Source organism: Mixophyes fleayi, unplaced genomic scaffold (genome assembly GCF_038048845.1).
Source record: "Mixophyes fleayi isolate aMixFle1 unplaced genomic scaffold, aMixFle1.hap1 Scaffold_65, whole genome shotgun sequence".
NCBI classification, from domain to species: domain Eukaryota; kingdom Metazoa; phylum Chordata; class Amphibia; order Anura; family Limnodynastidae; genus Mixophyes; species Mixophyes fleayi.
Genome location: NW_027448355.1, coordinates 138,523 through 150,000, shown reverse-complemented (window position 1 = coordinate 150,000; position 11,478 = coordinate 138,523). Strand labels below are relative to the sequence as shown.

The window sequence follows — 11,478 nt, the reverse complement described above, 5'->3', positions numbered from 1 at the left end:
TTAGAGAGATTGAACACCCTATCAGATGGGGTAATAATGCAGAGATCTGACAGTGGGGTAGGAGAGACGTAGATCCCCACACTAGGGGCAGGAGAGACGTTGATCCTTGCACTAGGGGCAGGAGAGACGTAGATCCCCCACACTAGGGCCAGGAGAGACATAGATTCCCACACTAGGGCCAGGAGAGACATTGATCCTTGCACTAGGGGCAGGAGAGACGTAGATCCTTGTAATAGGGGCAGGAGAGACGTAGATCCTTGTACTAGGGGCAGGAGAGACGTAGATCCTTGTACTAGGGGCAGGAGAGACGTAGATCCTCACACTAGGGCAGGAGAGACGTAGATCCTCACACTAGGGGCAGGAGAGACGTTGATCCTTGCACTAGGGGCAGGAGAGACGTTGATCCCCCACACTAGGGCCAGGAGAGACGTAGATTCCCACACTAGGGCCAGGAGAGACATTGATCCTTGCACTAGGGGCAGGAGAGACGTAGATCCTTGTACTAGGGGCAGGAGAGACATACAAGGCCGTCAACAAATGTGCACCGACATACATGTCCTCTCTTGTCTCAGAATATCTCCCAACCCTCCGTTCTGCACAAGAACTGCGTCTCTCCTCCACTCTCATCACATCCTCCCATTCCCGGTTATAGGACTTTTTTTGGGCTGCACCCACTTAGTGGAATTCCCTCCCTCGCACAATAAGACTTTCCTCTGGTCTACAAACCTTCAAGCGTTCTCTAAAAACCCACCTCTTCAGACAAGCTTATAATATTACTCTACCACCCTCCTACCCTCCCTAGGTTACCCTATTACCACCCTCTACACAGCTAACACAAGACAACAGCCCTCTGACCAACATTGCTACTCACACATCCCACTCAATACTTTTACCTTTGCATTTTAGCTGGTTCAGTGTGCAATATGATGTAGCACGTGCCCTTGTGTATCAAACTCCCATTGTCCCATAGATTGTAAGCTTGTGAGCAGGGTTCTCTTACCTCTCTGTCTGTATGTATTACCTAGTATTGTCTTATTAATGTTTGTTCCCAATTGTAAAGCACTACAGAATCTGCCGACGAAATACAAATAAATGTTGATGATGATGAAAGACGTAGATCCCCACACTAGGGGAAGGAGAGACGTAGATTCCCACACTAGGGGCAGGAGAGACGTAGATCCCCACACTAGGGCAGGAGAGACGTAGATCCCCACACTAGGGGCAGGAGAGACGCTGATCCCCACACTAGGGGCAGGAGAGACGTAGATCCACACACTAGGGGCAGGAGAGACGAAGATTCCCACATAAGGGGCAGGAGAGACCTAGATCCTTGCACTAGGGGCAGAAGAGACATAGATCCCCGCACTAGGGGAAGGAGAGACATAGATCCCCGCACTAGGGGAAGGAGAGACATAGATCCCCGCACTAGGGGAAGGAGAGACATAGATCCTCACACTAGGGGCAGGAGAGACGTAGATCCCCAGACTAGGGGCAGGAGAGACGTAGATCCCCGCACTAGGGGCAGGAGAGACGTAGATCCCCGCACTAGGGGCAGGAGAGACGTAGATCCCCGCACTAGGGGCAAGAGAGACGTAGATCCCCGCACTAGGGGCAAGAGAGACGTAGATCCCCACACTAGGGGCAGGAGAGACATAGATCCACACACTAGGGGCAGGAGAGACATAGATCCCCGCGCTAGGTGCAAGAGAGACGTAGATCCCCACACTAGGGGCAAGAGAGACATAGATCCCCACACTAGGGGCAGGAGAGACATAGATCCCCACACTAGGGGCAGGAGAGACGTAGATCCTTGCATTAGGGGCAGGAGAGACGTAGATCCTTGCACTAGGGGCAGAAGAGACATAGATCCCCGCACTAGGGAAGGAGAGACATAGATCCCCGCACTAGGGGAAGGAGAGACATAGATCCCCGCACTAGGGGAAGGAGAGACATAGATCCCCGCACTAGGGGAAGGAGAGACATAGATCCCCGCACTAGGGGAAGGAGAGACATAGATCCCCACACTAGGGGCAGGAGAGACGTAGATCCCCACACTAGGGGCAGGAGAGACGTAGATCCCCACACTAGGGGCAGGAGAGACGTAGATCCCCGCACTAGGGGCAGGAGAGACGTAGATCCCCGCACTATGGGCAGGAGAGACGTAGATCCCCGCACTAGGGGCAAGAGAGACGTAGATCCCCACACTAGGGGCAGGAGAGACGTAGATCCCCACACTAGGGGCAGGAGAGACGTAGATCCCCGCACTAGGGGCAGGAGAGACGTAGATCCCCGCACTATGGGCAGGAGAGACGTAGATCCCCGCACTAGGGGCAAGAGAGACGTAGATCCCCACACTAGGGGCAGGAGAGACGTAGATCCCCGCACTAGGGGCAAGAGAGACGTAGATCCCCACACTAGGGGCAGGAGAGACATAGATCCACACACTAGGGGCAGGAGAGACATAGATCCCCGCACTAGGTGCAAGAGAGACGTAGATCCCCACACTAGGGGCAAGAGAGACATAGATCCACACACTAGGGGCAGGAGAGACGTAGATCCCCACACTAGGGGCAGGAGAGACATAGATCCACACACTAGGGGCAGGAGAGACATAGATCCCCGCACTAGGTGCAAGAGAGACGTAGATCCCCACACTAGGGGCAAGAGAGACATAGATCCCCACACTAGGGGCAGGAGAGACATAGATCCCCACACTAGGGGCAGGAGAGATGTAGATCCTTGCATTAGGGGCAGGAGAGACGTAGATCCTTGCACTAGGGGCAGGAGAGACGTAGATCCTTGCACTAGGGGCAGGAGAGACGTACATACTTGCACTAGGGGCAAGAGAGACGTAGAGCACCAAACTGGATTTTACCAGCACGAACAGTAACAGAACAGAGCGTGTTATAACCTGTAGGGATTATGTTTTGCCTGTAGCCAATCAGGATTTGGAGAACTGGAGGATAAAGCAGTAATTAAGCAGTGAGAGAAGGACAATGGAGGGTTACCAGCTCATCTTTCTCCATGTCCTGCTTCTTCAGAAACCCAATGACATCCAACATGTCAGTCTCCAGCTGATACTGGTTCTTTGTCAGCTGCTCGTTGCTCCTAGCCAGGCTGCGGGCCACGTCCTGGTACTCTGCTCTGGAGAGTTCCGTCACTTTCAGCCTGGACTCCCACAAGGACACATTTGCCTTCACTCTCTCTGCTTCCAGCTGTTTATCCACTTTAGCTTCGTGCTTTCCACCCTTCTTCTTCCTAATTATAGAACAAATACAGTATTAGTGGGAGGGGGCACAGTACTAGTGGGGGGTGCAGTATTAGTGGGAGGGTGCAGTATTAGTGGGGGGGGGGCAGTATTAGTGGGAGGGGGCACAGTACTAGTGGGGGGTGCAGTATTAGTGGGAGGGGGGCAGTATTAGTGGAGGGGCAGTATTAGTGAGAAGGGGCACAGTACTAGTGGGGGGTGCAGTATTAGTGGGAGGGGGCACAGTACTAGTGGGGGGTGCAGTATTAGTGGGAGGGGCACAGTACTAGTGGGGGGTGCAGTATTAGTGGGAGAAGGTACAGTACTAGTGGGAGGGGGCACAGTACTAGTGGGAGGGGGCACAGTACTAGTGGGGGTGCAGTATTAGTGGGAGGGGGCAGTATTAGTGGGGGGGGGCAGTATTAGTGGGAGGGGGCAGTATTAGTGGGGGGGGCAGTATTAGTGGGAGGGGGCAGTATTAGTGGGGGGGGCAGTATTAGTGGGGGGGGCAGTATTAGTGGGGGGGGCAGTATTAGTGGGGGGTGCAGTATTAGTGGGAGGGGGCACAGTACTAGTGGGAGGGGGCACAGTACTAGTGGGGGTGCAGTATTAGTGGGAGGGGGCAGTATTAGTGGGGGGGGCAGTATTAGTGGGGGGGCAGTATTAGTGGGAGGGGGCAGTATTAGTGGGGGGGGGGGCAGTATTAGTGGGAGGGGGCAGTATTAGTGGGGGGGGCAGTATTAGTGGGAGGGGGCAGTATTAGTGGGGGGGGCAGTATTAGTGGGAGGGGGCAGTATTAGTGGGGGGGGGCAGTATTAGAGGGGGGGGGGCAGTATTAGTGGGGGGGGCAGTATTAGTGGGGGGTGCAGTATTAGTGGGAGGGGGCACAGTACTAGTGGGAGGGGGCACAGTACTAGTGGGGGTGCAGTATTAGTGGGAGGGGGCAGTATTAGTGGGGGGGGCAGTATTAGTGGGGGGGCAGTATTAGTGGGAGGGGGCAGTATTAGTGGGGGGGGGGCAGTATTAGTGGGAGGGGGGCAGTATTAGTGGAGGGGCAGTATTAGTGAGAAGGGGCACAGTACTAGTGGGGGGTGCAGTATTAGTGGGAGGGGGCACAGTACTAGTGGGGGGTGCAGTATTAGTGGGAGGGGCACAGTACTAGTGGGGGGTGCAGTATTAGTGGGAGAAGGTACAGTACTAGTGGGAGGGGGCACAGTACTAGTGGGAGGGGGCACAGTACTAGTGGGGGTGCAGTATTAGTGGGAGGGGGCAGTATTAGTGAGAAGGGGCACAGTACTAGTGGGGGGTGCAGTATTAGTGGGAGGGGGCACAGTACTAGTGGGGGGTGCAGTATTAGTGGGAGGGGCACAGTACTAGTGGGGGGTGCAGTATTAGTGGGAGAAGGTACAGTACTAGTGGGAGGGGGCACAGTACTAGTGGGAGGGGGCACAGTACTAGTGGGGGTGCAGTATTAGTGGGAGGGGGCAGTATTAGTGGGAGGGGGCAGTATTAGTGGGGGGGGGGGCAGTATTAGTGGGGGGGGCACAGTCACCTCTTCCCTTTCTTGCCCCGGGTCGTTCTCCTCCGGATCCCGGCCATGGCGCTGACAATCTTCTTGCTAGCAGAGGGTTTGTTTACAGGCGCTGCAGTTACCATGGTGACACTGATTGTTACCCCGCTCTAGAGATCATGTGTCCGGAAGCGGAAGTGTCAGTGGATGCCGGCTCCAAGTGAGGGCAGGAAAGTGGTGGAGTCACAGGTGAGTCACCGGGACTGGTCATCAGGATCTCCCTGTCTGAGCTGCGAAAGGGTCGTGATAATAGTGGGAGGAGAGGGACGTGTTACCAGGAATACAGGGATATCCTGAGATCCTGCCCTGATAGTGGGAGGAGAGGGATGTGTTACCAGGAATACAGGGATATCCTGAGATCCTGCCCTGATAGTGGGAGGAGAGGGATGTGTTACCAGGAATACAGGGATATCCTGAGATCCTGCCCCGATAGTGGGAGGAGAGGGATGTGTTACCAGGAATACAGGGATATCCTGAGATCCTGCCCTGATAGTGAGAGGAGAGGGATGTGTTACCAGGAATACAGGGATATCCTGAGATCCTGCCCTGATAGTGGGAGGAGAGGGATGTGTTACCAGGAATACAGGGATATCCTGAGATCCTGCCCTGATAGTGGGAGGAGAGGGATGTGTTACCAGGAATACAGGGATATCCTGAGATCCTGCCCTGATAGTGGGAGGAGAGGGATGTGTTACCAGGAATACAGGGATATCCTGAGATCCTGCCCTGATAGTGAGAGGAGATGGATGTGTTACCAGGAATACAGGGATATCCTGAGATCCTGCCCTGATAGTGGGAGGAGAGGGATGTGTTACCAGGAATACAGGGATATCCTGAGATCCTGCCCTGATAGTGGGAGGAGAGGGATGTACTGAGAACCAGCTCTGATAATATCTCTCTCCATACACTGGTGTAAGTGTCAGTTTGGTCTCTGCATATTTGAGATACAGCTATGGCCAAAAGTTTTGAGAATGACACAAGTATTGACACAGTTTGCTGCCTGAAGTACTTAATGATCCGATAAATGGATGATTTAGGTGCAATCTTACTAGCAGCAATAACCTTGCCTGTGAAGCCCTTTTTGTGAAAATCAGTGATGACTACACATGTTTCCTTGCAGATAACCATAACAGCGGAAGAACAATGATTCCAAGCACCACCCTCATTTTAAAGCTTCCAGTCTGTTATTTCAACTCATTCAGCATGACAGAGTGATCTCCAGCCTTGTCTTCGTCACTCTCACCTGTGTTAATGAGAGAATGACTGACCTGATGTCAGCTGCTCCTTTTGTGGCAGGGCTGAAATGCAGTGGAAATGTTTTCGGAATAAAGTTCATTGTCATGGCAAAGAGGGAATTTGAAATTAATTGCAATTCATCTGATCACTCTACATGACATTCTGGATTATATGCAAATTGCCATCATAAAAACTGAGGCAGCAAAAAATAATATAAAAAAATAATATATTGTGTCATTCTCAAAACTTTTGACCATGACTGTAGTAATGAGGATATCCCATGGGCTGGTGCTGGACAGTCATGTGTTTCGGTTGCAGCAATTCTGTGTGATAATCGAGGATATGAACGTGAACATTACTGTGTCTCCCCTGTTATATAATAGTCAGAGTGAGTTTGTTTCATTTTACTCTGGGTCACATTATACTGATCATACAGCAGATCAATAAAACTCAATTTACAATCTCATCCTTCAATATATCTCCACGTAATGCACCTCTCTCTGTATATCATTGCAAATGTACTTTTCTTTTTATAGTGATATGTGTTTTGTATGGACAGACAGTCCATGGAGATAATGTTTGGATTTTGCAACTGTCTAGAGATAGGTAATCTCATGTTAATTAGACCTTTTCATCGCTCAGTGATCAAAACGTCTGTTGAGCCTGAAAGACAGAAGGAGGTAATTATATTTGCTGGTAGTCTCCCTATGCAAATGATCACAGATGAATGAATTTTGCAAGTTTAAATTGCATTTAAAGCAAGATTATAAAAATGTAAACATTCAATAGAAAACCTCAGACATAGTGGTGCCGGGAGCAGCAATGTAAAAAGGTGTTTAACCCCTCCAGGCTGATTTATGTGCAGGCTGCATGAATAAGTCTGGATTGGTTAAAGGGGCAGAAGGCTGTCAGGCTAGTGTTTAAAACTGTATTTAAAGAGCCCTGTTTTACACAAATGTATTATACCATCTGTACTTCTGGATATCACTAGTACCTCAAACTAGTGTCTGTAACTGTCCTTTTTAGGATTTCTTGAGCTAATAAACATCACTGCTTAAGGAACCTGCTGTATTTCCTGTGACCAACAGATTAGACCAAATCTAATCCGTTATCCAGCGTTCTGAGGTTTGAACCCAGTATCCATTACCAACGCTCTGCCCACTACCCTGCAGCTCTGGTCAGTGTGATAGGCCAGGGGGAACCATCCACAGTAACCCTGATCTGAAGGAAGAGATCAGAGGTACCAGCCCTGGTGCCCAGTGAGGGGGTACCCCAGCAGCGAGAGTTACCTAGAAGGACACGGTTCTAGGTGCCGTTGTAGGAGCCTAGTGCTGGCAGTCTGCTCCTCCTACTGGACGGTGGCAAGGTAACCCCAGCCGATCCCCAGAAACACAACAGACAGGGTGGCATAGGGGGTCTATCCTGTCACAGATATTCTGCACAGACCTGTATGTAGCCATAGGCTGATGCCACCATTTAACAGATATTCCTGGACTGGAGGGAGGGGTGCAACAGTCTGACATGTCTGATGATGTTCTGCTCTCACAGTAAAACACACAATATTGACTGTAAGTATTTATTATACAGGAGAAAGAGAAAATGATCCCACGATTCTTACTGGGTCCAGCAGGGTGTCTGCGGATGTCGGTCTCTACTTGTGAATCTCATGTTCTAAACATCTAACAGTTCATAGTGTGATCTGTTGTGTGAGGAGGGAACTGTCCCCAGAGACGTATTGATGTACACACTGTGTATTAGCAGGGTTTGTATTCCTGCTTCCTGAGAGCTGCTGTATAGTGTATATTTCATGAATACGTGCAACAAGCTGACTGTCTGCTGTTCTCATTGTTTGAGGAGGATGAAAATGAAATAACTGAAATAATGAGGGAATAGCCCACACATGTCCAGGAAATAGCTTTTGAGTTGATTGTCCCATTACTTTTGGTCCCTTAAAAAGTGGGAGGCACATATACAAACTGTTGTAATTCCTACACCGTTCACCTGATTTAAAGCTGAAAGTCTGCAGTTAAAGCACATCTTGTTTGTTTCATTTCTAATCCATTGTGGTGGTGTATAGAGCCCAAAATATGAGAATTGTGTCGATGTCCCAATATTTATGGACTTGACTGTAAGTGACTTAAGAGGAACCTTTGTACAGACTGTTCTATTGCTACATTTGGTTAATGTTTAGTATTATGTAATGAGGTTGCATAGCCCCAAACACACCTGCAAAATAAATTAAAAGAAGTCTCTGAGGACACAGTCCTTATGCACTATTCCCATTTACCCCAGCTTATCATGGGTTAATAGATCCCCAGAGTCAGCTCAGCTTATGTTAATAGGTCACAGTGTAACTCTTTCTGTTTATTTGGTGGATATATGTCATTTCAGTTTAGTTTCAAGCAGTATCTTCCCTGGGGACGTTTATAGACCATTCTTAGTTAGTTATAGCCCACAAATAGGAGCTAATAATTTATATTAAAAGTCACAAGCAGGGGTAGGCTGGGCTGAGGTGCTGGGGTGCTTCTGCCACCTGGGCCAGTCCATAGTGGACTACCTTATGCAGGTGGCCCAGTGACCCAGCCCATTTCTTCTTTTACAATGCTTAAAATAGGCTGCTGAGTCAATTCTTGTCCCCCATACTCCCCCCCCCCCCCCTGGTTAAAATTTGCCCTGGTCACAAGTGTTACGTAATTGATAAGTCTAGTTTTACTGCCCTAACCCTAACCCTGTCGCCCACCGTGTGCTCTATGTGGGACGCCCCTGTCGCCCACCGTGTGCTCTATGTGGGACGCCCCTGTCGCCCACCGTGTGCTCTATGCGGGGCACTCCTGTCGCCCACCGTGTCGTGGGCTCTATGCGGTGCTCTCCTGTCGCCCACCGTGTGCTCTATGCGGGGCACTCCTGTCACCCACCGTGTCGTGTGCTCTATGCGGTGCTCTCCTGTCGCCCACCGTGTGCTCTATGCGGGGCACTCCTGTCGCCCACCGTGTCGTGTGCTCTATGCGGGGCACTCCTGTCGCCCACCGTGTCGTGTGCTCTATGCGGTGCTCTCCTGTCGCCCACCGTGTGCTCTATGCGGGGCACTCCTGTCGCCCACCGTGTCGTGGGCTCTATGCGGGGCACTCCTGTCGCCCACCGTGTCGTGTGCTCTATGCGGTGCTCTCCTGTCGCCCACCGTGTGCTCTATGCGGTGCTCTCCTGTCGCCCACCGTGTGCTCTATGCGGTGCTCTCCTGTCGCCCACCGTGTGCTCTATGCGGTGCTCTCCTGTCGCCCACCGTGTGCTCTATGCGGGGCTCTCCTGTCGCCCACCGTGTGCTCTATGCGGGGCTCTCCTGTCGCCCACCGTGTGCTCTATGCGGGGCGCCCCTGTCGCCCACCGTGTGCTCTATGCGGGGCTCTCCTGTCGCCCACCGTGTGCTCTATGCGGGGCTCTCCTGTCGCCCACCGTGTGCTCTATGCGGGGCGCCCCTGTCGCCCACCGTGTGCTCTATGCGGGGCGCCCCTGTCGCCCACCGTGTGCTCTATGCGGGGCGCCCCTGTCGCCCACCGTGTGCTCTATGCGGGGCTCTATGCGGGGCGCCCCTGTCGCCCACCGTGTGCTCTATGCGGTGCTCTCCTGTCGCCCACCGTGTGCTCTATGCGGTGCTCTCCTGTCGCCCACCGTGTGCTCTATGCGGGGCGCCCCTGTCGCCCACCGTGTGCTCTATGCGGTGCTCTCCTGTCGCCCACCGTGTGCTCTATGCGGTGCTCTCCTGTCGCCCACCGTGTGCTCTATGCGGTGCTCTCCTGTCGCCCACCGTGTGCTCTATGCGGAGCGCCCCTGTCGCCCACCGTGTGCTCTACGCGGGGCGCCCCTGTCGCCCACCGTGTGCTCTACGCGGGGCGCCCCTGTCGCCCACCGTGTGCTCTACGCGGGGCGCCCCTGTCGCCCACCGTGTGCTCTATGCGGGGCGCCCCTGTCGCCCACCGTGTGCTCTATGCGGGGCGCCCCTGTCGCCCACCGTGTGCTCTATGCGGTGCTCTCCTGTCGCCCACCGTGTGCTCTATGCGGGGCACTCCTGTCGCCCACCGTGTGCTCTATGCGGGGCTCTCCTGTCGCCCACCGTGTGCTCTATGCGGGGCTCTCCTGTCGCCCACCGTGTGCTCTATGCGGGGCTCTCCTGTCGCCCACCGTGTGCTCTATGCGGGGCGCCCCTGTCGCCCACCGTGTGCTCTATGCGGGGCGCCCCTGTCGCCCACCGTGTGCTCTATGCGGGGCGCCCCTGTCGCCCACCGTGTGCTCTATGCGGGGCGCCCCTGTCGCCCACCGTGTGCTCTATGCGGGGCGCCCCTGTCGCCCACCGTGTGCTCTATGCGGGGCGCCCCTGTCGCCCACCGTGTGCTCTATGCGGTGCTCTCCTGTCGCCCACCGTGTGCTCTACGCGGGGCGCCCCTGTCGCCCACCGTGTGCTCTACGCGGGGCGCCCCTGTCGCCCACCGTGTGCTCTACGCGGGGCGCCCCTGTCGCCCACCGTGTGCTCTACGCGGGGCGCCCCTGTCGCCCACCGTGTGCTCTACGCGGGGCGCCCCTGTCGCCCACCGTGTGCTCTACGCGGGGCGCCCCTGTCGCCCACCGTGTGCTCTACGCGGGGCGCCCCTGTCGCCCACCGTGTGCTCTACGCGGGGCGCCCCTGTCGCCCACCGTGTGCTCTACGCGGGGCGCCCCTGTCGCCCACCGTGTGCTCTACGCGGGGCGCCCCTGTCGCCCACCGTGTGCTCTACGCGGGGCGCCCCTGTCGCCCACCGTGTGCTCTACGCGGGGCGCCCCTGTCGCCCACCGTGTGCTCTACGCGGGGCGCCCCTGTCGCCCACCGTGTGCTCTACGCGGGGCGCCCCTGTCGCCCACCGTGTGCTCTACGCGGGGCGCCCCTGTCGCCCACCGTGTGCTCTACGCGGGGCGCCCCTGTCGCCCACCGTGTGCTCTACGCGGGGCGCCCCTGTCGCCCACCGTGTGCTCTACGCGGTGCTCTCCTGTCGCCCACCGTGTGCTCTATGCGGTGCTCTCCTGTCGCCCACCGTGTGCTCTATGCGGGGCACTCCTGTCGCCCACCGTGTGCTCTATGCGGGGCACTCCTGTCGCCCACCGTGTGCTCTATGCGGGGCTCTCCTGTCGCCCACCGTGTGCTCTATGCGGGGCTCTCCTGTCGCCCACCGTGTGCTCTATGCGGGGCTCTCCTGTCGCCCACCGTGTGCTCTATGCGGGGCGCCCCTGTCGCCCACCGTGTGCTCTATGCGGGGCGCCCCTGTCGCCCACCGTGTGCTCTATGCGGGGCGCCCCTGTCGCCCACCGTGTGCTCTATGCGGTGCTCTCCTGTCGCCCACCGTGTGCTCTATGCGGGGCGCCCCTGTCGCCCACCGTGTGCTCTATGCGGTGCTCTCCT

At 54.8% G+C, this 11,478-nt stretch overlaps 2 protein-coding genes across 5 annotated transcripts in view; one reads left to right on the top strand and one right to left on the bottom strand.

The window, feature by feature from the left end:
- The window catches only part of BBOF1 (basal body orientation factor 1), a 33,656-nt gene extending 28,511 nt beyond the window's left edge, over positions 1 to 5,145 (bottom strand). For 2 of the 4 annotated variants that reach the window (XM_075194599.1, XM_075194598.1), the window contains exons 1-2: positions 4,800 to 5,145; positions 3,009 to 3,258 (exon numbers count right to left, since the gene is read on the bottom strand). In XM_075194599.1, coding sequence (XP_075050700.1) covers positions 3,009 to 3,258; positions 4,800 to 4,903 — 354 coding nt within the window. In that variant the 5' untranslated portion in view covers positions 4,904 to 5,145. The remainder of the gene's footprint in view (positions 1 to 3,008; positions 3,259 to 4,799) is intronic. The other 2 variants (XM_075194597.1, XM_075194596.1) reach the window with 2 other exon arrangements.
- Positions 4,920 to 11,478, top strand: part of ENTPD5 (ectonucleoside triphosphate diphosphohydrolase 5 (inactive)) — a 30,370-nt gene continuing 23,811 nt past the window's right edge. Inside the window, 1 exon segment of the mRNA XM_075194600.1 lies at positions 4,920 to 5,006. The gene's annotated coding sequence lies outside the window, so the exon portion shown is untranslated.